Source organism: Sander vitreus, chromosome 19 (assembly GCF_031162955.1).
Source record: "Sander vitreus isolate 19-12246 chromosome 19, sanVit1, whole genome shotgun sequence".
Lineage (NCBI taxonomy): Eukaryota > Metazoa > Chordata > Actinopteri > Perciformes > Percidae > Sander > Sander vitreus.
Window position 1 is genome coordinate 7,932,052 of NC_135873.1, and position 25,564 is coordinate 7,957,615.

Here is a 25,564-nt window from a genome sequence, read left to right on the forward strand (position 1 = left end):
TGTACCAACAGTCCCATTTCATAGAAAAACCGCCCGCACACTGATGGTGTATAAAAGTTGACACAATGTTAAAAAAAAAAATGTGACTGTGGCCGGGTTGGCTCAGTGGTAGAGCAGGCACACATATACTGAGAGGTATGCCTCGATGCAGAGGTCCAGGGTTCGAGTCCGACCTGTGACGATTTCCTGAATGTCTTCCCCCTCTCTCTCCCCTTTCTCACCTAGCTGTCCTGTCAAATTAAAGGCGGAAAAGCCCAAAAAATAATCTTTAAAAAAAAATGTGACAAAAAGTGGATGTTTTGGTCAAAGGGCCACCTTCAGTACAACCTACAGATAATTCTAGAGACATGAATAGGCCATCAGACTTATAACAATGACTGATCCGATACGCAACAATTCAATAAAAAAACAAAGATACACATACAAACAAAATTAGACACCGACACATGTTGTTTTTCTCTGGCAGAAATGCAAGTGCAGAAAAATAAACCGACTACTTTATATGCACACACTCAAAGAAAATCTTTTTAAGCCTTCAGGCACAGCGCCCAGAACCATTAACAAAGCTTAGTCCATTCACCCTGTTTGCCCGAATGACATTCCTTTTTGTGTAAAGTGGGAAATCTCAGCACAAAGGAAGTGATGAATTAAAATAAAATACAATAGAGTCTACAGTAGAGGATTTAAGACTTTTGACAGCTCGACCTTAGGATGTTTTTTTTATTTTTATTTTTTTATCTTGAAGCATTTCAGATCTTTGTGAAGTTGACATGATGTATAGGTATTGTTGTCAAATGTTTTTCATTTTGAAGCAGCGCAAAGTTGCCCATCGTAGCTTTACAGCAACATTTCTACTGCCAAATGAACGTGGTTGTTTATTTGGCAAACAGAGAGAGAAAATGCAGATAACATGGACCTGTATCTGCACTATTTATCAGAAAGTCATAATTTGTCTCTAATCTCATCTGGCCTGGGTCAGATTGCTGACTTCTGCTGCGGAGCATGACATTTTATAATTTAAAAGTAGGTTTTATTTTTACAGTACATTCAAGACCAAGGATTACAAGAAAACAAGAGTCTCTTTTTGACCAAATAGTTCCAAGAATTTATAAGCTACAATAACTTTAATTCAAGAACAAAACTAGGAACTACAAGTCTCCTTTGGGCACTCACTGCATTTCCTCTTCACGTGAAGAACTGTAAAGATGAGGCAAATTTGTCCAAAGATGAATTAAAAAATGATGGGGATCTTTGCACACGGTTAACACACGTTATAAATCTCTTTTGCTTTCCCAGGTTGGTTTGTCTCTTCTTGAAGCGAGGAGCAGACTACAACGCCAGAGACAAGAACCAAAAAGACCCCATAACTATTGCTGTGGACAATGCCAACGCTGACATCGTCACTTTGTGAGTATTTGAGACAAGAAAACCCCCCTGTGTGACGATGTAAAGCGGTTAACAACAACAGTTTTTCTAACTGATCTGCTCCTTTTCAGGCTGCGGATCGCCAAAATGAACAAGGAGATGCGGGAGATGGATGGAGCGTTTGGCCAATCAGGTCACTCGGGGGGGCAGGGATCTGGAGGTTTATTGGGTGGGACAGGAGGTGGGCGGGCCCACAGCAGGAAGAGCCTCCAGTCTATAAAGAACCACATAAGTGGCTGGGCTCTGGGGGGGCAAAATGATTAGTGGGGATAGAAATCAGCCCAGGACAAGAGACAGGCAGTGAGACTGGAATGAGCTTGTTTTTGGTTGTTAAGTATCAGAAATCACTGGTTTTGCAATATCATGTGGTGTTTATCTGCAGTATCTGCAGAGAACGTGTCCTGGCCTTCCACACATATCATCCAAGGAAACATGTCATCACAAAAAAAAGTGAAATTGCCATAATTAAGAAAGCATAAAATCCAATTCTTGTAAACCAAGAAAGAGCCAGAACACCGGGTACGACAGAGTCTCAAGGACATAAGTGAGAGAGAACACATTTATTGTATCAGTGAAGACAGGAATATGCCTTGTAAAACAAAGAAGGGACATTGTGAGAAAGTAACAGGAGTCCACATTGCACTTTGAATTACAAACGCACATCCTCCTGCACTTTGAAGCCCACAAAATCTCTGAATACCGTGTCAATAGAGAGTGCTGCATGTGAGTGTTTCCAATGTTGTACATCTGAGGTTTAAGAAAATGTATATACACTAGACCTAAATCACTAGACACTAGACCTCAATCTGATATTGTATATTGGGGATATTTTTTATACAGGATGTACAGTGTTCTGGCTTTATAAGAGAGTTTTTTTTTATTGAGAGTTAGTACATTGTTCCATGTGTACTGGACTTTTTCAGTCCAGTTATGTAAGCTAAATTCAATGCCGGATTTGGTTCTCAAGGACAGTTTTATTCCGCTATTCTGTGAATAGTGACGCAGTTTGAAATCTGTTATATATTTGTATTTATCAGAATTCCAAGAGCTCTGTGCTGCAGCTCTTGAGCTTAACAAGGGTTTTGTTTGCTTTTTGTCATTTGGCTCCTTTTCAAGCTGCATAGTCCATTCTTTCATGACTGTCCTTTAGTGGCTATCAAAGCTTTTTTGTTAAGTTTCTTGTGTCAGCCGTATTCCATCACGGTTTCACTCATAAAGGAATGGAAACGTGATGCTTTTGTCTGCTCCAAACGACTGCTGGTCAGTATTTGACGTGCTGTGCTTTATCACTGTGTGTGTCTTTGTTGTGTGCACTCATGTGCCTTTGCCTTCTGCCCGCTGAGATGTCCAGCTGGTCTCAACTGCTTGTGCAGTGTGCCACCTACTGCACACTAAGAGGTAATGTGCATGTGCATGCCCTGATGTGTGTTTATTTGTTCAGTTGCATGCAGCTTGCTTTAGGGCTACCACTCTCGATGTGTTCAGGAAATAGTTGGTTGAGTTAACATTCATTAAAACTGTCCTAAAACAATTGTCCTATCCAAAACGATGCAGCTTTTGATGAAATGTGTTGTGCCTCATTTGAAGAAAGCCAAGCATTTTAAACCCAGAAGAGATGGCATTAATTTAAACAAATGGATTCTTAGACTTAACAGCTTTTAAGCTTCTAATACTTAAAAAGAAAAAAATATCAAGCTTTTAGGCTCATGTCTTCTTCTCTGGTCTTTTCCAGGTGATGAAACCTACCAGGACATCTTCAGAGACTTTTCACACATGGCCTCAAACAACCCCGAGAAGCTCAATCGCCGCAGTGCAGACCCCAAATCTTAACCAGCTGTTGCCTCCTCTTCGCACAGCTGTACGATGCCACATTTCACTCTTGCATACTTTCAACACACATATGTAGAACACGCTAGTATCCAACTCACAGACATGCAGACACATTTTCCTTGGCTACCTGCCACATGTTCATAGCTCAGCTGGTGTTGACTTCAGAGGGGATGAACGCTCCAAACAGTGAATTCATTGTGAGAACATGTCAGACCAGAACAATTGTGCCAAGTGAGAACACTGGAGCAGCTTTTTGAGACCAGCATGAGGTGTCTTTATGCGTAGCAGAGGGTAACACCATCATTCTGCCAAGATTTCTTAATTAAATCTGGTAAATCCGTGTTTTTTATTTTTTTTTACTTAAAAGGGCAGTTTTTATATAGTCATTTCTATTGAATTGTTGGTTACATTTTTACTTGAAGGTATCTACATAAGAGTGACATGACACTGTCATGAACATGTCATAAACATTATAAACAAGTCATAAATGTTTATGACATAACGCTTCTTTTAGTAAGTGCCATTCGGTTTTTGTCATGACAAGTTATGGTTAGGGTTAGGGTTCATGTGTCATGACTGTGTCATGACAGTGTCATGTAGATACCTTTTAAGTAAAGTGTTACCGAATTGTTACATGGAAAAAGTCAGTGTTTGTTGGAAATGGACATAATCATTGCAAAGAGGAAAACCTTGTGTCAAATGTCTTCCATCGAATTGTAATGTATAGATTTTTAAATTTGGGAATTTTTTAGACACTGTTCACATGTCTGTTTTGTTAAGACTGCAAGGTACTCAAGATTTGTTTTATGATCAAATAAACTGCAATACGAAACACATTCAAGGGTGTTTAAGTTTTAATAACAAGTCTAAGTTCACTTTTTTAATGACGGTGTGCAGTGGTGTGTTTTTGCTGTCAAGAGTACACATCCCCATTAGAGGTCATAAGCAAAAAAGTTACCACACAAACCAACAAAATACATAGTTTTTTTAATCAAGAGGGAGTACAAAATATCAAATTTTTACATAAAATAGATGTCAGGTAGCAGGCTGGATGTTTGAGCGGTATTTTTAAGACGAGTATTTTTATCGAGGGTCCCAGCTTTGAATCACAGACTGCCAGGAAATACTGTATGTAGCTGGTTAAGATGAACATTTCCCACCTTTCAACAAATACGGAAGCTCCATTATTCAGTAGCTGCCAGTGTGATGAAATGACACACTTTAAGTCACAGGCCTTTTGCATTGAGATGCTGCCAACAGGTCACTGTGACTGTTGACCGTGACTGTTGTCTCTGTCCTGTGAACCTGGTGTTGACTCGGTTGTTGTCAAAGCCAAATATCTGTGATTTACAAAGACAGTTTATGATTTACAAAAACTACAAAGTGCTTATGCAAACAATTATTGTATCATCTGAAAATGCACTTGAGTAACAAGTGTTGTGCCCCTTCCCAGCAACACATAGCACTGATGAAGTCTTGACGATGAAATAGAGTTGCTGGAAACCGTGCTGGTGTCTGCAGCTCTTTTAGAGCTATTGCTGTGCTCATAACGCAGAGTGGAGCTGCTAATCATTAAGAAATTCAGTTTCTTTAACCCCCTGAGGTCTAAGGGCATTTTCACATATCTTCTTAATTTTACCTTATTAAGGTATTTGCATATAACTGATCCCCATGTGTTTCATATCAAAATGTAGAGCTGCAAAGATTAATCAATTAATCGATTAGTTGTCAACTCTTAAATTAATCGCCAACTATTTTGATAATCGATTAGTCGGTTTGAGTAATTTTTTAAGACAAAAGTAAAAATTCTTTGATTTCAGCTTCTTAAATGTGAATATTTTCTAGTTTCTTCTCTCCTCTGTGACAGTAAACTGAATATCTTTGAGTTGTGGACAAAACAAGACATTTGAGGACGTCATCTTGGGCTTTGGGAAACACTGATTTGAGGGACATGAGGGTTAATTCATGAATCTATATCCACAAATTACACAGTGTAAATACCAACAATCATTTGTTATTCGGAAAATACACCAATAGGCACAGCAAAAACAGAAATACTAAAGAAATTATGTTCATTACCTGAGTCTCTGTCTTGTAAAAGGGTCTGTTTACTGAGTAACCAAGCAGTACTATACACATTATAGCCGCTTTCTGACCGGAGGGATTTTTGCAGTTCCTATAACATAAAATTCCTAGAACCCTTTTTTTCTCGTGTTCCGACTGGACCAATTTGGGGATTTTTAAGTCGGTGAAGGTGAACAAGGGTCGGGTTTCTGGTACAGACAGACCAACAACGGGACAATTTTAACAATTTTCACCATCTTATTCATCACTAATTTCACTTCTGACAACGTTTTAGGCGAGAAATTAACTGTTTAGATTTCGAATATAGGCAGTCTTGCGCAAATTGATGCTGAATTGACAATTTTCTTCAAAGTTTTCGGAGTTGAGAAGCTCCATGAAGTGAGGCGACAGCCAGGAGGCGCCTGTCCCGGCCTCTAGCTCGTCGCTCGGCCAGTCTTGCTCAGACACCTCGCTGTGAGCTGGAGGTCTCTCAGACCGCTCTCGTAAATAAGAGGCTTTTATTTCGCCGTTGACGGTTCGTTTGTTTAAATATCACAACACGTCCATCATAAGATTAACGGGAACCTGTGGTTAACTGTCTTTTCGCTTCCACAAGCGTGTCCTGCGGCTGGCCGGCCGTCACACACACACACACACACACACACACACACACACACACACACAGTCACACACACACACGTCCACAGCGCAGCAGGTGGAGGCGGGGGAGAGAGAGAGATACCCGTTTCTCTTTGGGAGAATTGTTTAAATTATGACAAATATGCTATATACATTAGATTAGTATTTAGTTCATACTTTTTTTGGTTTATTTGTTTTCTGATTTTAACGCTATAAAGACCGTTGCCGTGCTTGCATCACTCCCTTATTACTCCTCCTACCAGTCCCTATGGCCACTTGGCCAGTGCGAATGCAATTGAAAAAAAACGGTTTTGGGGGAGAGTAGTTAGTAGATCTGTTTAGAAGTGGATTTTTCCTATAACTATGGTCCTGTAACTACTTGGTCGGAAAGCGGCTGTCATGTGTAGCCGTAGTATGTACTCACCGTCATATAGAGATGGACATACACAATAAACAGACAGCAGAAGGGACAGGGGGGTCAATAGTGAATGAAACCAGCCATGCTGATCAGCTGGATATAATTTAAATGAGGATAGTGACGATTATTCACGTATGTGCAAAATTTAACTGAATAGAATCACATTCATTTTACATTCACATGAACTAAGAAAATAAAAAAAATGTTTTCCGTTTCTTAGTTTCCTTGTCAAGTATGCAGAGAATTGATGATGTGTAATAATAAAACATTTCACATTCTCTTTCATATTTCCTATTTTGCATGCCATCCTACTGTGCATGTAAAGCAACCTCACATCTGTATGTGTTTCAGTGTTTACTAAGCATTGCTAAGCAAGCATTAAACTAACAGAGTGAGGAACTAACTGGCCCCTTTGTACGGTCAGAGTTTTCACAGTCTTTGCATCTTTCTTCTTCTTTGGGTCTTAATCGCTGAGGTATAATGCAAACACATGGAGCAGCATGATGGTGTCTTCAGTTAGGCGTCGTCGTTGTAGTGGCTGAACTGAAGAGTATCAACAAGGCTCTTGAACCCTTAACCTACACAGTCTTGCGCATATTTGGTTACTTCATCTGTCAGATCATTAACGCCTTTGTGATTCTTGTCAGAAGACACACTATTCATCAGTTTCAACTCTGAGTGTAAACCCTCATCTTTGTCATCAAGTGAACGTCTTTGAGGGGGCAGTGGGTCTGTGCAGGAGAAGTAGTGAGGCAGGGTGGCCAAGGTCAAAGTACCGAGAATGACGAAACTGCCTGCTACCATGAAGGAAGCGATGTAGTTGCCTGTGATATCCTTGAGCAACCCTTAAGACATGAGACAGGAGAAAATATTGTCACGAGAACTAAAGGGCATAAATATGTTGCATGACAAGTATAAGAAATACCTCAATTCAAACCAAACAAAAGTGTGCATTTAAAACTGATGAGAAACTATATAGTGCATAATGCTAGCCTCATGCTAATTAAGAAAAACATTAATTGCAATGTATACTAGAAGAAGCCCTGATTACAAAATGGTGGCTTTACTCTAAAGTCATCTGTGTTGTGTTTAGTCATTGGTAAATCCAAACAGAGAAGCTTCTTCTGTTTTGTTACCGTGACACTCTTTCAACTAAATTACAACAAAAAGTACCGCTGAGATATTTGTTTCTGAATTTCCACATCACAGAGGGGAAAAATGTGGGAAACTTAAACTAAACAGCACTTTGTCAACGCAGCCGTTTTTTATTTTATTTTATTTCTAGGTTATTCGTGTCACCTGTGCTTTGCCCAGGATAACAACACAACAAAGTCTGTGAACGGCGCTGTGATGCTAGCACCGTTATCAAGGTTCAGGATAACAAGATTTATTAAGAAACTAGAAGGGCATATGAGAACGCAGGCCTCCGCCAAGGCATGCCCTATCTCACAATGTTAATGCAGTGTGAATTTTTTTCCATTTGGGGAAAAAAAAAAAAATTCTGATTATTTCCGACACGACTGCAGCACAAACACCCTATCTCGCAATGTTACCGGAAGTGAAAAATAATTTGTGTATCTGGCCCGTGATTCGGATTTGCTCCAAAATTTAGTGGGTTCTTCCTTGGCCCATGCACACGCCCTTCCACCAAGTTTCATGAAAATTGGACCCACTGTCCATTATTTTTATTATGTTCTACTGAAGAAAAGTTCCTACTTTTTTTAATGCTTTAAAGCTATAGTGCGTAGTTTCTGTCGCTCCCATGAGGAACTCTTAAGTAATGACAACAACACTGTCGGCGCGTCCACATGATACAAGCACTCCGTGATAGCGCACGCGCCCTCACCCCTCCTCCACGCAGTTGCTAGAAGCCAAAGACAACACGGAGGACTAAAAAAACATGACGGACTCTTCAGAAGAGGTCATTATCTTCACTCGAGCTTCTGCGCGGGAAAGTCAACGGACGACACAATCTTCTGAACACAGCCATACTGAGAAATACAGAGAGAGTTGTGTGGAGCTGATCGGCTTAATTAGCTTTGTAGCAACTCATTTGGCAATGGCTTGAATGTAACAGATGTTCAGTAATTATCAAAAAGTTACGCACTAAAGCTTTAAGCTCCACAAATTAAATTCCGTTGATCCCCATTGTATTGTGATGGAGACATAAATCTCTGAGACGCATTCTATCTCAATCTGGCTGATCAAATGATCTGATTGTCCACATATCACTAGAGGTTAGGTAAGAAACTTTTTTGTAATTTGAGTGTACTGACCCTTTCTGTTCTGTATCCGCTATAGTGTAGTATGTCAGAACCTAAAAAAAAAAAAACTTAAAAGAAAAAGGACTACTGGCTGACCCTGATTGCCGATACTCAATTAACGTTTGACTCTTTTTGCTTCAGTGTGTTAACTTGTTGACTGATTTAGGCCACTTTAGATAACATGAAACAAGGTGACATGACCTACATTGGGAGATATAGTTATGCAGTGTGCAACCAAAACTGCCAGTCTGAAGGAACCAGTCTTCTCCTTTAATGTGCTCATACCTGACATAGGTGTCCCAAGCAGTCCTGCGCCGCTCTCGATGAGCTGCAGCAGCCCGAGGCCCCCCATCATGCGCTCCACACCCACAATCATGGGCACCACCGCGAAGACCAGAGAGGTCAACGCCCCGGAGCAGAAGCCGTAGAGGAGGCTGATCCCAATCAGTGCAGTGTAGGAACCAGATAAGGAGCTCACAGGCAGCAACATGATGAACACTCCTGCCAGCGTTGTCCACATGGTCAGTAAATGAATCAGCCGAAAGTGACGTAGGTCTGAGAACCATCCTGACACTATGCGGCCCAAAATGTCTGTAGCACCGGCAGCTGACATGACAAAAGCAGCTTGGTACTCTGAGAAGCCAGCTTGGCGGCTGTGGGCCACCAGGTGGAAATACGGCACAAAGTAGCCAACGTTAAGAAGAGTGACGGCCAACGTGTAGGTGATATAAGGCCTCTCGAGGAGCAGCGACAGCTCCAGGTAGGAAGAGACTCGATTCAGCACTGAAGCACGCGATGACCTGTTCTCTGAATCCACCTGGGGGGAGAGGAAAGAAAGAAACAGTCAATTTCATTTTTAATTGACACAGACGCTTCAGTAGCGGTTGCTGGGAGCGGTTAACTTAAAGGACTAGTTCAGCACTGAATGTAATCGAGATCATTTTGTGTGAGCTACACCTTTTACTGCGCACACACCACATAACTATAGCAGCGTGTTAGTGTGATTTATGAGGTTATCCTATGTGGTGGCGGTGAACAGCACTTGGTTAATTAAATTCTCTGCGGGAAATGGAGCAGCTTCCCTTCACGTAGAACAACATATTATGTCAGGAATGATGATACTGAGTCCAACTTCTCTGCTGTGTGTCTATAAGCTGGTACAAAAGATGAAGACAGTAGTGCCTTGTCTCACCTTTGCTGGGGCTTTAGAATGCCGCTGAGGGAGGATGAGAGCCCCGCAGGGTACAATATTGAGGCTGAGACCCCCCAGAATCAGAAGGGCACCTCGCCAGGCGTACATCTCCACCAGCAGCTGGAAGAGCGGGTTGAATGCGAAGGAGGACAGGCCGATGCTGGAGAACGCCAGTCCCAACACCAGGGTGCGCCGGCGAGTGAAGTGAGCCATGACTGTAGCTACCATGGGAGTAAAGATCAGCCCCCAGCCCAAACCTGGAGGCGAGGGGAGGGAAGACCAACAGTGAGAGGACAATTAACTCGGTTTACAGTTAACTCGGTAAACAAAGATGGCCCGCTTTACAAACTAAGTAAATAGATTATGTTTTCTACTCATTGTCCCAGAGGAAGAAGAACTAAAACAGTTGTTTTAAGACTTTGTTACCGGAAATAAGACCCATGGTGAGGTAGAGGTGAACAAGACAGGTGGCCTGCGAGGCAAGTATGAGGCCAAGTCCAGCGAGAACGCCCCCTGTCATCACCACCACCCGAGCATCATATGCATTACACAGTGCTGCACCCAGAGGACCTGCAAAACAAACATCTTCATTAGTCACGGATATATAGCATTAACCCACAAAATCTACAAGTGCATGCTATCGCCAACAAAACTGCCTGACAAAAATGAATGTCAATTTTGAACAAAATGTGAAGGTCATCTTTTTAAATCAATAATCCACTTTTGTTTTTGACTTTTCAGGTTGTTAAAATCCTCTTATTCTACACAGTATCATACATATTATTATTGTCCCATTTTTTTATGCACAATGGAAATAAAATATTTGTAGATGACTCATTTCTACATATTTTCCCCAAACTCAAATATTTGGCATCTTTGGAAACTTTGGAGTCTCCACTACAATTTCCAACCAGTTCTGTTGGTTTGAACAAAATTTGGCTATGCAGAATGAGTCTGTAATGAGTGACCCACTGGTGCTTGTTAAAGGGTTAATGATCATCCTTCTATCTATAGCTGCTTCTCTTTAGTTACATCATTACTCTTCCTGTGTGATTAGTATAGATTTTAATAAGAGAAATGATACATGATCATGTCTGTGACTTGGATAACAGAATTGCAACTAGAATTAATCATTTATCAGGCTGCGTTTCTCAGTTTCATATCCACAGATGAGTCAATGAGGAAAAAAATTGTTAGTTGTAGCCACCGTTACTACACAGCACACAGCACAACACACATTCACAAAGTGACTCACTGAAGAACTGCTGTGCTGCCAAGCCCGTGGATGAGATCCAGGAGATGGCCTGAGCGGTCTCCTCAAAGTACTGGACAAACTCCACAAAGAAGATCCCCAAGCTACGCATCAGGCCGAACACGAGGCTTGTGCTGACGAACAGGGCGCCGACCAGCACCCAGCCCCAGCCTCCATCTGGGCCCTCGGCTTTGGGTTTGTTGTTGGTCATGTCTAAGTGAGATTTATCTGTAAAAATAAAAGCAGAGTGAGGAGGAGAGATTAGAGGTGAAATGAAGCACAGAGATACTAGTGTCAGGAAATGCAAGTGATAGTTCCCTCCTTTAGTGCAGAAAAGGCTTAGATCCTGTCTGTGGTCAATAGCCATAAATGGTTAACTTCCCTCAGGCCAATAGATTCCCTGATTGTGACATGTTAGTTAGTGTAACTAGGCTGCTTAACCAGTTCTATTGAGAACAAGATATAGGTGAGAGGTGAACTCCCACTGCTGTTGCGTTGATGGATCAGTTGTAAAGAAATAGTTGCATGTTCAATAGTGAAAGAGAAGAACGTTCTTTAATTCACTTTTACTAGGTTTTACAGTAGTAGTCTGCAGAAGTGACAGCAAATTCAAAAGGTAGTGACTTTTCGGTGACATTTTCAAGTTATTGTCATTCTTCACACGTTTCTTAGCACTGTCAAATAGCTTATTAAGTTAATAGTAAGTTAATAATAATGTATCCCATCAAAATGGGAAAATGTGATGCTTATGTTCTCAAACGTTTTATGCAAATAAAATAGAGCACATGTCAAAACTGCTCATTTAAAAAAAACAGGAGTGCTTAACTACAGCCGCACTATGAGCCTGAACTTGTGTATTTGTGTTGTAGCTTTTGTGTTTACTATACTACAATGTGTAAGTGTGAACCCTTCTTAAGTGATGATAACACTTTTTATATCTGCACATATAGTTACAAATATACTATGTAAAACCAGATGTATACCATGTAATTCAGATAATTTTTTGCTGTTTGTTGAGCAGTATTTTCCCCTCTGTTGCTCAATTTGGTGAGCTTTTGTAGTGAGTTCAAAATAAGCCAAAGCAACAAGTAGCACAGCACAGTGATGTGATCCATTCCTAACCTAATGCCACTCACTTCACTGCTGCAGGAATTACGGGAATTTGCTCCCAGCACTCTTAAAACACACGTGCATTAATAGACTTAGATTTCAAATTAGTTTGTAGGCTGTTGTGTATCTCTATAGTGTCATGTCTTTCCTGCAAGCAGTTGAAGCCATTCATGATTACCACAGCCATGAACAGCTACATATGCGGAAACGCGCACTGGAAACGTGCATGTGGCCTCTCCAATCATAACTCCTGACGTAGACCTTACACTGCGCTTGCGCACTGGTTGTCACACACAGCTGTAGGCTATTGGACACAAACAAACAATGTTCAAAACTATAGTAGGGTGAGCAGATTTCCCGGAACTAAAACCAGGATACATTGCGCATGACCGTAGCGCTCGTGCACGCACACGCTTTTTAACGTGAACATGTGGCAGCCCAGGTCAGACATAGACACAGACAGATTAGACACAATTTTGCCAACAGCACACGCAGGCCTACTGCTCACAACATAATGGGGTATCTCAGTTAATATTCATGAATTTTCTTGGTATGTAGCCTACATATCTAAGAAATAATATTAAAAGACATTGAGTGAGTTTCGTGTGGGAACAACTTTATTTTTCAGAATTAAAGCATTCTTTTGGAAAATGCACCCACTGAACTTATGAAAAACTTTGTGAAAAGGTATTTTTCATTGCATGGCACTAAACAAATTATTTGGAACTGCTGCCACAGACTTGAACTAAAGTTATGGTAAAACTTTAGGGTAAGGGTACATGAATTCTGAATTCATGCATGAATTAATTCATGATTTTTGCATTACTTCATTCCTTTATGTCTTATGAATCATCAGGAATTGACATGAGTTCATAGCCTCTCATTCATGACCTCATGCATGAACAACACATCAACTAAAGCATTAGGTAAGGTGGGTACATCATTACGCACAAGTTGTATGATAATAATGAACTCTTTGAATGTTTTGTGTGTAACAATATTAATTTGTAAAGTAACTAAAGCTTACATATAAATGCAGTGGAGTGGAAGTAGAAAGTGAAAAAACTACTTATAAGTAGAGTACTCGAGTAAAACTTGAAAGGTCTAATATGTAATACATTTATTGTATTTAATCAAGAAATGTCCACAATATTTCAACAGAACAGATATTAAGGAAACATGCTAAGTTGAAATACTATATTTTCTGACAACATTGCCAAAGCCAGTGTTCTCCATATTTAAATATAAATTTCCATATTTTGGCCTGTGTATGTTGCCTATTTTGACACCCGGGTTGCCGGACATGAAACGCAAACACGCAAAAACAAGGTGCTGGCTGCAGCAACCAAACGAACTGTATTAACAGATATAGGTTCATTCTACCCGACCTTAAAAAAACTCTGCATCTTTTCTTAACAATTGCATAACCAGAGAAGAGGTAAAACATGAGTAAATAGCCCATTTCCTCCTAACTTAACAGGTAAGCTTCATTCATTTCACGGCTAACGTAGTAGGGATGGGCATTATCAGTCATTTCAACAATTCATCTGCTCGCATAAATTATATAGAGTAGCCTACTCGAGTTAATTACTCACGATATAGCCTAACCATTAAAACGAGACAGATAAGAAGAGGCATTGTTTACAAATATACATTGTAACGCTGGCTGCACCGATTATGCAGACGCAGACCGCTACGATTGACTGACAAACACACGCACACACACACACATTGTTAAAATAATAATAATTAGTCTTTCTACACGGGTTTAGTTAATTATCGGGCTATAATAAGACCACGTCGGCTATGTAATCGCTGGTGTAAACCGGTGTTGCACCGAAATCTGTGACCCGTCGTGATCTGTGTCCCTCCTGTTAAAAGCGTAACACCGGTGCAACACCGGGACACGCAACTGAAAATCGGGGACCAATCGGGGTCTGGTCACCCTAAACTATAGTCATATTTTTTGCTGACATATGTGATCATTATTATGTAATCGTAAATTGTTGTTCAACTGTGGCTAACAGTGTAGATATGAGTGACGTTAACGTTCACTGTGAAAAATTAACCGTTTCATAACCACAACCCGTGACTAAAACTGAAACCTTCAAGACGTCTGAGCATAAAATGTCAACGTCCGTCCGTGACTATTCAATAATTCCAGACGCTTGCAGGTTAAAAAAGCTTCATTTTAATTCGACCATACTCACCATCGGTCTGTCAGCTTTCTCCGGAGTAGCACATGGTCCACAGTCTCCAAGTTCACTGTAGTAGATAGCCACTACAGCAGTATAACAGCCAGGCCGGGAACGCTCTATCACAAGGCACGAGCAGCGGGGGTAAAGTTCAACAGTCACATCACAACAAGGAGTTAACCGTGCGCGTGCGCAGTCTTCATGTGGGCGCACGCATTCGGCACATTATGTCATAAAGCCTAGATAATAACTCATACATACATAGCCTTTAATACCAGTCATGTTATGTTACTAATTATAGACCATGCCTTGTACTTTTCTGTGTAAAAACAAACTGTGTGTGTCCTGATTGAATGAAAGCCCTTTTAAAGACCTTTATGCCAACCAACAAGTTTCACTTCAATTTAGTAGAAAGTTCAGTTTCATAGTTTGAGCAGTTTTCATTCTATTTCGCATTTTAACTCTAAGAACATGTTTCAGGTTAGGTAAACTACATGCGTAGGCTAACTATAACTAAAATCAGCTGTTGAATAATTAACTAAACTAAACTAAAGCTCAGGATTAGGCAGGCTATAGCAATTTGCAATTAGGTTTTGGTTTTGTTTAGTTGTTTTTTTTTGATAAAACAAGACAGACAAAGTAAACACAAACACATAGGAAAAATAAGAAAAAATCAGGCCTAAAGATAATAACACATACTTCGGAGACTTCAAATTCCACTGGAGGGTGTTTTTCTAATGAATAGCTTAAACTATTTAAACATATATATATAAACAGGAGTCTTCAGTTGTGGGAAATGCTGTTAAATATCAAGATCACTTTGTTCTTACTTTGGTCTCTTGGTTCAATTATTATTTGTTTGTTATGGGTTTCCACATGTCTGACACTAGAGGGAGGCAACCACAAGGTCTGAAAACAACTGTATAGAAAATGCTTTTAGGGTTTTTCTCTTTCAATAGGCTCACAGGTACATATTGTACCTTTTAACTCCACTTCACGTATCTGGCAGCTGTGTAGAATGGTATAGATTTAACAAACCAACAGTGTAAAGTGCTACAAATTGGCTTTATCTTTAACTACATTTAGCTGTTACAGGATATCAGTACTTTTGCTTTAGTTGACATTTCAATACAGGACTTTTAATGGAGTATTTTCACAGTTGGGTATTGTTATGTGTAAGTAAGGGAACTGAGTACTGCTTCCTCCACTTAGTATTTTGTTTTCTCAGTTGTTCAAGTCTTTCTTTTGTTCAAGTCGTTCATTATTATAACTCAGTTATCAATAATGGTCCAAATGAAGCTTTAAACTACCGAGGCAGAGCGTTGATTGATATGTTTAATTTAAGATACATTGATTATTTGCGATATATTGACTTGTTTGTGTGTAGAAGTGTTGGTGGAAATTGAATTGTGTGTGTGTTGTACAGTAGTGGTCACTTTATTAGGTACACCTGTACAGTCTAATGCAATCCAATACAACTGGTCTACCATAAAGTCTACTTTAATGATGGTTATAATGTTCTGTTGTTGTTGCCAGTGCCATAAAGGTGGCAATTAAATGATATGTTTTAGCACTGAGGTCATAGTTAGTGGTGGTGCTGTACTGAACCGCATTATATATTTCCCCTCTTCGGGACAAAAAATTACAAACACCTCTCAATATTATGCAGTCCAGTACAACACCACCTTTAACCATGTCCTCAATAATAAACAGAATTGAATATACACTTTATTTATAATTTATGGCAGAGCTTCTGTTTACATGGCAAGGCAAATGTTAACAGTGTGGCATTTTTTGTGAGATATTTGATTAGTAATAATAAGGAACTTAGAGTGCATGTTTTGTTACCCAATGTTGAAGGAGAGGCTCTGTGTCACAATCTCGTTATAATTCCTTTGTTATTTCAGTGGTATGCTTACATGGTGCATATTCCTCATTGAATTTAGTCAAATTACAACACACCTGAGGCAGAATATTACTCCACAATATGTAGCACTGGTTGGTTTATGAGTCATTGTGCAAAATACTATATAATGTTATGAAATCTGTTTTGTACACTGTACCTGATGGGTGCTTATAGGCAACAGGATAGATACAAAATGGGAGAAGAGCGAGAGGAACCTCCAATAGCAAACTTTTGCCTACTTCAAATCATATTGGTACAATAAAAGTCATTGAAGGAATAAAGTTGTGGTCTTGATTTCTTTGTAGTTTCAATAAAATCCCTTAAAGCTTTCCATTAATACGCACTATGACATAAGTTCCACATATTTCCCATGTAATCATATTCACTTCCTGAACTGAATTTCACATTTCTGACAAAGTCTTGTTGATTTTTGTAAAGTGATTTGTGGGGAGACCCCCTAACAGGGTGTCATCGGCCAAAAATTGATGAGGGGAAAAAAACCACACGTCGTAGGTTTCCTCTTTTCAATGGAGGAGGGGGAGGGGTGGGGGGAGTGAAGGCTGGAAAGTCCCGTTAGACTTCCAACGTTTGTCTGCTGAGCACAGACGATATGCCCAGCTAGCCACAACTCATCAGGGAGCAGGAAGCGGGGATGACAGAGGGTGGGAGAGTTCAGCAGGAGTCTGCAGCCCCCTCACCTTCAGGAAGCAGCAGCAAGCTCGCACACGTGTTGTCGGCTGGTGGTGTGAGTACCCAGTGTTAGGAACCTGGAGGAAACAGGTGCCCTCGGCTTCATTGTTTCCACAAAAGCGACCAAGAAAAAAGAAAAATCTGGAAAATGGCGGGATGGTAGATTAACAGAAGACGTGGTCCATGGGTAGAAAGAGTGAGTTAATGAGCGGAAGGGAGGAGAAAGGCTGAAGAAGGGAAGTGTGGCAGAGAGAGCAGGGTTTACACTGCTGCTAAAAGAGCTGAGAAAATGTGGGGAGTCTGGTCAGCACTTTGTGAGCATTTTCATATTAGCGATATTAATCATTTTTTATTCCAAAGACGTTTTAGGGTTTTATAATTTCTTTATAAATCATATATAATATTACATGTCAGAGAATGCTATTAAATGAGACACTGAACACCAAATAAATCCAATTCATATAAAAATGATTTAATTTAGATTGTACAAACCATCTTTGTCCAGCAAATGAACTCATACACATACAACTGTAATATTATTATTACTTATCCAATTGCTTACAGTCATCTTGTTTTAATTGTTCATGTCAGGAAACAATGTATATAATTTAACTTCTGTACTTTACACTCAAGAGACGACTAAGTCCTTTGCCTGCTCGGACTATAAAAGCAGATATCACTGCCTCCTCTGATTTATTTTTAATGAACATGCAGGCCCCAGGCCTCAAGGTTAAGATAAATACACATTTAAGAAGCACATTGCCAGGCTTGAAACAAATGTTAGAATTTAATTGACTCTAAAAACTCACCACCTCTCTTTCATAAAACTTGCTTTATCTTTCGTTTAAACCATTCACATACTCATACTTCTTTCAAATTCAGTGTACACACACCCAAAAACATTTGACCTTTCTTTCCATATCTTGTTCCTTTCTTTTTATCCCTTCACAAACCCACAAAAGAAAACTTTTTCTTAACAATAACTCCATCGCAGGAAAGCCACCCAGGATTTCTAAAGAACTCTATAGATTCATACTAATAATCAGCTCCAAGCTCTAAAAGTCATTTGTAAAAGTCTCTTTCTCCAAATGGAATCCATTCTAACATTGTACGTGATGCCCAAGCTGGTCATCCAACCATACTGTTAAAAGTTATAAATTACCACCTCATATTCAAAAACCGGGTGCTAATAATTTAAAACTGCTGAAGTTAATTCATTCACCAAATTTCACATTTTATGACAGATTCAGATATTATTCCGACCAACGTGACGGACGTGAGGAATGCGTCAAAGGTCAGAGGTCTTCAGCAGGCCTGCAGAATGGGCTGGTAGGGCTCGGTCAGGACCTTGTAGCGGATCTTGGTGTTGGTGACGGCCCCGTGTTTCTGCCGCAGGTGAAGACGCAGCTGACTCTTGTGGCGGAAGTGTAAATCACACTTCTCACACTGAAAATCAAGAGGTCCACAGATTACAGATTAAACAGCAGTGGCATGACATGATCTTCTGTGTGTTACGCGCTGTGTGTTTGTTGTATATTAGCCGAACAGACAGTGTTTGTTTTCGGACTCACGGTGTAAGGCTTCTCTCCAGTGTGAATGCGCAAATGGCTCTTCAGGGTCTGCAGGTGGCGGAAGCGGGTGCCACATGTGTGGCAGGGGTAAGGTTTCTCCCCCGTATGGATCAGAACGTGGGCCCTCAGATGGGCAACCTAACACCAGGACCAACCACACAAACAGGTTGACAAGTGTGACAAGATTTGAATTTGAAAAAGTTATCAGCCTAAATAAACCCTCAGGCATCACAGATTGACGACTAATAAAATGGTGGTGTCTAACGATATGTATCCAATTTTCAAATTGTCTCCTTCAAACTGGACTCACTAACATTATATGTTTCTCTCTATGTAATAAAGCTTTCAAGAATCGTCTGACATCCAACTACATGATTTCTTGGTAGTGTTTATAGATACATTCTGGAGCAGGTGCTTCATTTGTTACGCCCTACAGGACTGTTTATGAGAAAAAGAGGAAACGTTCTTTGTTTTATGAAGAAGTGCACTTCCTCTCCCCGCAAGTGCTCATGCACACACACAGAGTTAACCCTCACCTGAACAAATCGTGCGCCACAGGTGTCACAGCGGTAAGGCTTCTCTCCTGAGTGGATGCGAGAGTGAGTCTTCAGGTTGGCAGGTCGGTTGAACTGGGCGCCGCACACATTACAGCGGTATGGCTTGTCACCTGCCAGGGGCAAAGCTCAGCGTCAGGTACTGGTTTCAAATAAAGAAAGAATGAGAAAAATATTTTTTTTTTTATAGCCTCACCTGAGCCAGTCTTGGTTCCTTGAAGGTTGCCAGAGTAACAGTAGGGCACATAGTAGTTCTCACGCTTGATTGCATGTTGGGCTGCCTCTGGATCAGTGGGGTGCAGGTTTGGGAAAATGGTGCAGGGTGAGACTGAGGAAGCAGACAAAATATAAAGATGTTTGAAAAAATATTTATTTAAGGCATAAAAGTAAAATGTCTGCAATACGAAAGAGGTTTGGCTTGTACCTGTTCCCTCCTTGTGAGTGGGAAGCACTGTTGGGTGATCCACAGAGTGGGGTGGCCCGAGGGGAGGGGCTCGGCCAGAACCGTCGTAGCAGGAGGCCTGCCCCTGTCTGATGAAGAATGGTTCATCATTTCACATTTGCAACAACTTTGCAGAAGAAATTAGATTTCTTTTCGTCTATCATCTCATCATTCTCATTATTCTAGTTTACCTATCAATCTGACCAGGCACTTCTCCAGACCACGCCTCTGTTGCTCTGGGTGTCGAGCCCATCCTGTCGCCAACGGGTGATGTGTTACTTTGTGGTTCCTCCATCTCCTCTTCCTTCACCGCGGTGGCTGCACAGAGAGGGTTGAGGACAATGTACTTGTATTTTTTCCAATTGCAAGACTTTGGGTCCGGCGTGGCCTGGAGTCACACAAAGATAAACAAAAAGCTATTACTTAAATTGAAATGTAAAACAAAACTTCCCAGTGGTAATATAAACTGTTTTTAGTAATCTACCACTTAGTCAAAATTATAGGGTCCCTTGTATTTGTATCAACATAAACAACGTTTAACATTTGAATCTTTAAACTCACCACAAGGTTTTTGTTGCAGGTGTTAGATTCTGCTGGAGAGTTAGGTTGGCAGCTGGAGCGGGCGGGGCTGTCTGGAGATGGATTCGGGGTACCCATGAGGGGCGACTCAGGTTCTCCTTTCAACTCCTTTGACCCGAGCTGGCAGGTCGGGAAAGCCCCTGGCTTGAGAGAGCCCACAACCTCCGCAGGGACACTGCAGGAGAAACAAAGGAAGTGCTGTAATGAGCTACGCCGGTCAACAGACAAAAGTACACAAACCCCAGCAGCAGCACTTGTGACAACCTGCAAACAAAACCCCAATACAAACCCAAAGTCACACCCACGGAGCACTTTCTGCCACCTTCAGCTCCTTTAATCGTTTGCAGTTACACACATAAATCTACTACCTTGTTGCCACTGCTGTTGGGAGTAATCTCTGGGGTCCTGGATTGGGCAGGGCCCCTCCTTTGGGGGCTACAGAGGCTACAGACACCCTGGAATCCAGCTCCAGTTGAGGGTGTCTTACACTCATATTCTCCCTGCTGAAAAAACAAAGAACTTGTCAACCACTTAAGTGAAAAACATGCAAGATGACACATTAAAACCAACACTGGAGTTTTTTTATTTTTATTCATAATTCATGATATCATCTGATGTTCTTCCCAGTCCCTCACCAGTGCAGCTGCATGAAATCCCGGCAGGTATCGGCCACGTGGTCCATCTGCAGGTAGGTTGCGGCAGTGAGCACCCCGGGGACGGTGCTTGGTGTCAGGGGGAGGCGGGAGGTGTACATGAAGTCGAGCAGCAGGGAGATGCAAGATGGGTTCAAGGTGTTGGGGAGAGACACGGTCATAAGCTGCTCCCCGCTGCCACCACGCCCCTGAAGCAACACACGGTGGGAGTACAGCGAGTAGAAGAACCCGCTGAGAAGAGAGAAGGAAAAACGTAGTAAGTACGAATTTAATACCCATGGTATTTGGATACAGTGCAATGTTTTAAATAAGGGAAGTGAGGCTGAAACGGTGGAAATCCAGAGAAAACCTGAAGACTCCTCCAGAGGGACTACTTTGTGTATATGCACTGGTCTTAGCACCAACCTGCAGGCCACAAGCACAGCACAGTGCGCACGTAGGTGTACGTCGCCGACAACCAGGGTGGTGTCTGTCAGGATGTTCCGGTGCCGGAGTTCATTCAGGTTCAGCAGCACGTCGTTGGAATGGCGCGTGAACTCCTTCACGTATCCCTCGGCCGGGGCAGCAGCCCTCATCTCCTGCACTCTGTCCACCCTGTTTCCTTCCAATACTTCCATCACGTTCATCTGTTTCTGTTGAGAAGGCATTGTACTGTGTATGAAGCAACAGACTAATGCACATTATTTTGAATGTTTGCATAAACAGAGTTATATGTTTTTAAATTAGGATGCACAATAATGAACCTACCTGTGTGTATTTTATGGAATAAATAGACTGGAGTGTCCCAGACACATCTGTTAGGTGAGACCAGCTCCCTACTCGTACCTGCATGAGGAAAACAACAAGAAACATCCACTCTTTAATCTAAATAATTAAGCTTTACTAGTCACATTATTGCAGATATCAAGGGAGTAGCAAAATGCAGCAAAGTAGTGAGAATTCACTACTCTTAGAAGACACTAAATGTTGTAAAAAATCTAAAATTCAAAGCATTTCAAAAGTTCTACATGGACCTCTACAGTCATTGAAAACAATTCAAATCAAATGGACATCCTCATCTGACAAACTTAAATGTTAAAATGTTTAGGATTAATCAAGAAAGGGCAAAATCATTAACCATTAACATTCTAAAAAACAAACAGATCAATCCAAGAAAGCAGTCATCAGGCAGCCAGCAACTTTCCAACTTACCCCGACCAGCAGGGACGAGAACTAGCGTGCACCGCGCTGACGTCAAACCCCCCTCCCAGCTCAGTGCACAGTCCACAATCAAAGATGTGGAGCAGGGGCTCACCCACAGTCTCCACTGGCTCTGAACAACACTGTAAGGGGAGGCTGAAGAGAGGGAACTCTTTATAATGTAGTGCAGGAAGCCCTCACACAACCAGAGCTGCTTGTTTCCTCTTTCCTCAATGGCCCACGCGTACACTGGAAGCAACGCAGGAAAAGCCCTAGCCCAGGCCCCGGGCTCCAAGTATTTTTAGTGGCTTATTAGTTTGTCTAAACCCCCATAGCTCTGAGCGAAGTAATGGCAGGAAAGCATAGTGTGTTTTTGTGCCACGTTGAAAAAATATATATGAGGACCCTTAGGGAGAGGCGGTACGTGCCTGGCTATCCAGGGGTAAAACATCAGTCTTCCCCCCACCAACGCTTTCCTAGCCTTCACACCTCTCCAGGACAGAGGAAGCTAGAAGACAAACATATTGTTTAGTATATGGGGAGTTTTTTTTTTCTCCATTATTCACACAAGTTTCACTTATATTTTGGTGCACAGGTTCTCAAGCATTTCTTAATTTCTCAGGATAGTATGTAAATATAAGAAGCAAAGAGAAAATGTGTCATTGCTAAGTTGACCAGTTCAGGTAAATGGGCATTAGTATGTACTCCACAACAGCGTCCGGAAACTTGTGGCTTGTTGCCTGAGAGCAGAGGCGTCGTGTTATGAGGACCAAAAGGAAGGAAGCAAGACCAAAACGATCGTTCTAGATGGGAGACACCTTCTCCTGGTGGTGAAAAACAACCTTAACCCCTCCCCGACTGAGAGCAATGCAGCCGACAGATGTGCAGGAACTGCCCTACACACCCACACACACACTCGCGCACACACACACACACACACACACACACACACACACACACACACACTTCTGAATGCATCCTGCAAAGCTGCTCAGAGACATGGATGAAAACGCCTGCGCAGGACATCCGTCAATAATAAAGCGAACAGGAGACAAGGGAGGAGGAATTGAGATGGAGGGGGGCAAAGCAGTGAGGGGACAAGGTCTCAGAGGTCATGAATAACTAAAAAACAAGCGGAAAGTCGCCTCATTCTCAGTACAGCCTAGGGGTCACAGAATACCAGGCGCAGGACAGTTAATCGAGGCACCGCACAAGTGAACTATGAACTGTGTGTTCACATCAAAGTATTTCACAGGAGACATGGAAGGAAGAGGAGAGAAATCTTGTAGGTTGATTGAGATAAACCATGCCTGCACAAGGATTGCCGGATGAAGCAAGTGGACCTTTGATTAATAGAGAGAAAACTTATTTTTATTTTCACTGATAAGATTGAGTACTGAACCCAATCAAAAGAAAAATATGAAATACTGTATGTAATATTGAGCTGCAACTTCAGTGGGCTGTAAGGCAGAAACTCGTTTTGGCATTGTATGCTTGGACCTAGGTATACCTGCGTGCAGGTCTAGTTTAAATGTTGAGCTGCAACTTGTAAAAAAGTAAAATATAATGTTTATGAAAAGCAAATGTGTCAAACATGAAATAATAATTAGACAACATGACCATGTTTGGATCTAAATCCTTAAGTCGGAAGTAAAGTGTATGCATGGTGTACAGCTTGTGCGCGTGTCCTTGTGCTTTTATTTGTTTGGATGGAGGTCTGATCAATTGTGGGCTTTGTAAAAAGGAAAAACCATAAAGGAAAACAACGATTAAGAAAACAGAGAGGGAGATGTAGGTCTCAGCTACTTCCAGGCATTGTGAGAAGAACGGATGAGGGGGGCGGTGGAGGAAAAGTGAGAACATTACTAAACAGGTTCACCAATAGGCGGAAGCCATTGAGTCCATCCCGTTGGCAAGGCTTGGCAACACTCTCAGTGGCTTCCTGCATGTTACCCCGTCTGTCAGTGCCCATCAGCAACCCACCGACCATGTTCTTGATCAAATGCAGAGCTGGTACTATTTACCATCAAATTGAAAAACTTTCTGCAAGTCTTAAATGAAGAACAAACACACTTTTGTGAAATTTCAAGAGCAAATGAAATATTTCAACATCTATTTAACTGCTGTCACTCCTCACTCAAACAGAACAAAGACAGGGATTCCCCTTCTTTGTGGTTTCCTAGTAGTCTGGACAGAACTATATTGTTTATCTGATAACGTATATGGGCTGAAGCCATGCTTTGACTTCAAATCCCCCAGTTGGTGCCAAAGATGTTGATGGCTCCGACAATAATAACAGATCTGCTTGAACTGCCGCTTCCTGTGATTGCCGAGCACTGTGGACATATAAGGGCAAACAAGCACAGAGCTACTGGTAGGAGGAGCAGGAGGAAGAAGCTGGGATATCCCAGCCTTGGTTGTTTGTCCACTTATTGGCAGAGATAGACATAGAAATAAAAAATAAACAAGTTATGAAACGCTTCCTTTGAAGAAGCGCCTTAAGGAGATCAGTGGGCCTCCAAAATGGTGCTGGGTGAAGTGGGAGGAAGAAGAAGAAGATAAAGGGTGGGAGGGTAACAGGAGAGGGACAGTTGACCCAAATCTTTTGAAACACAAAATAATAAAGCAAGCTCTTTGACCTCCATATTAACTGCTGCTTGCAGGGTGGTAAACAACTGTGTATATAGAAAAAAAACATACCCATTAAGTCATGTGTGCTCAATGTTTATCCCTCAAAACCCAAAATAAAATAACCTTAAATATCAATACAGTAAACATAAATCAAAATTTGACAGCATTAGGCTCATGCTAAATAACAATATAAAGCACATCATGAGTTGGTACAGCTCAGTTGTCCTCAGTTTTCTGAGGTCAGCATAATTTGGGTTTCGAATATTTGCTCAAGTGGCATTTTTTCCAAAGTGTAAAACGGATATGGATAGATAAGTCGGGAATAAACTGCTTTAAGACTATGCATACATTTGGTTGCCAATGTTCACAGTTTGCCTTGGTTGTCAATACATATTCACTTTAACATAATTACACACTAATGCACACTTTTTAACTATTTAATACTTTATATATTGCACACTTATTTGTAGTTTTTTTTAGTTTGTACCTTATTTTATTTTCAAATTTTACTTTTATTTTACTTTTAGTAAATATGTAGATACATGTAAATAGAGGACATTTGTATGCATATAAGATTATGTAATTTATTTATTTTACTATGTATTTTGGGATGAATAACATTCTATTTAACCTTATCTTGAAATAATTATTTACTGTAATATTATTGCAGTCTTTAGTATGTTTAAGTATATCTCTGTTGTTTTAAGTTAAAAAAAGGAAAAGAAAAACCCATTCAGACAAGATTAAAGACACAGTTTTCGTTATTATGATATTTTAACTGGTAGGCGTGAGTATTTTAGGCAACACTTTGATGCAGCTGTATTTAGCTTTATTTAATATTTGGCAAATGTTTTTTTTACTTTAAAGTCTGAAGTGGAGATTTCTTAAACATAACATTCAGCCCAAAAAGCTAAAATAATCTTGCTTAGAATTTATGGTTATGGGATTTTACAATAAAAACTCAATATGC

General features: G+C 40.9%; 3 protein-coding genes across 4 annotated transcripts in view; 1 reads left to right on the top strand and 2 right to left on the bottom strand.

Moving 5' to 3' along the window:
* Positions 1-4,091, top strand: part of acap1 (ArfGAP with coiled-coil, ankyrin repeat and PH domains 1) — a 20,263-nt gene extending 16,172 nt beyond the window's left edge. Inside the window, exons 21-23 of one of the 2 annotated variants that reach the window (XR_013503495.1) lie at positions 1,297-1,407; positions 1,497-2,823; positions 3,158-3,247. Coding sequence is in view for 1 of the 2 variants with exons in the window: in XM_078275511.1 (XP_078131637.1) it covers positions 1,297-1,407; positions 1,497-1,558; positions 3,158-3,255 (271 nt within the window). In the remaining variant the exon portion in view is untranslated. Of the gene's footprint in view, positions 1-1,296; positions 1,408-1,496; positions 2,824-3,157 lie in introns of both variants that reach the window. The other variant, XM_078275511.1, reaches the window with a different exon arrangement.
* slc16a13 (solute carrier family 16 member 13) lies at positions 3,519-14,554 on the bottom strand. Its single transcript, XM_078275512.1, has 6 exons — positions 14,405-14,554; positions 11,088-11,312; positions 10,259-10,402; positions 9,833-10,089; positions 8,926-9,457; positions 3,519-7,221 (listed from the first exon to the last, which is right to left on the bottom strand). Exons 2-6 carry the CDS (start codon positions 11,293-11,295, stop codon positions 6,950-6,952), a joined length of 1,413 nt encoding a protein of 470 aa, XP_078131638.1. The 5' UTR covers positions 11,296-11,312; positions 14,405-14,554; the 3' UTR covers positions 3,519-6,949.
* A 2,882-nt stretch (positions 14,555-17,436) lies between these two features.
* On the bottom strand, positions 17,437-22,303 carry bcl6b (BCL6B transcription repressor). Its single transcript, XM_078276244.1, has 12 exons — positions 21,976-22,303; positions 21,532-21,609; positions 21,190-21,416; positions 20,767-21,015; positions 20,500-20,634; positions 20,114-20,306; positions 19,744-19,940; positions 19,535-19,641; positions 19,307-19,438; positions 19,093-19,223; positions 18,557-18,694; positions 17,437-18,431 (listed from the first exon to the last, which is right to left on the bottom strand). The coding sequence occupies exons 3-12, from the start codon at positions 21,408-21,410 to the stop codon at positions 18,291-18,293; spliced, it is 1,644 nt and encodes a 547-aa protein (XP_078132370.1). The 5' UTR covers positions 21,411-21,416; positions 21,532-21,609; positions 21,976-22,303; the 3' UTR covers positions 17,437-18,290.
* Positions 22,304-25,564: the final 3,261 nt, after the last annotated feature.

Excerpts from the sequence above, each read along its gene's own strand:
- slc16a13 (XM_078275512.1), bottom strand. The coding sequence starts at position 11,295 with ATGACCAACAACAAACCCAAAGCCGAGGGCCCAGATGGAGGCTGGGGC. Across the intron at positions 10,403-11,087 it reads GGCAGCACAGCAGTTCTTCA|GTCCTCTGGGTGCAGCACTG; the intron begins GTGAGTCACTTT and ends TTTGTTTTGCAG. Across the intron at positions 10,090-10,258 it reads CACCATGGGTCTTATTTCCG|GTTTGGGCTGGGGGCTGATC; the intron begins GTAACAAAGTCT and ends CCTCGCCTCCAG.
- bcl6b (XM_078276244.1), bottom strand. The coding sequence starts at position 21,410 with ATGAACGTGATGGAAGTATTGGAAGGAAACAGGGTGGACAGAGTGCAG. Across the intron at positions 21,016-21,189 it reads GCTGTGCTTGTGGCCTGCAG|CGGGTTCTTCTACTCGCTGT; the intron begins GTTGGTGCTAAG and ends CTCTCTTCTCAG. Across the intron at positions 19,941-20,113 it reads CCTGCAACAAAAACCTTGTG|GCCACGCCGGACCCAAAGTC; the intron begins GTGAGTTTAAAG and ends GTGTGACTCCAG.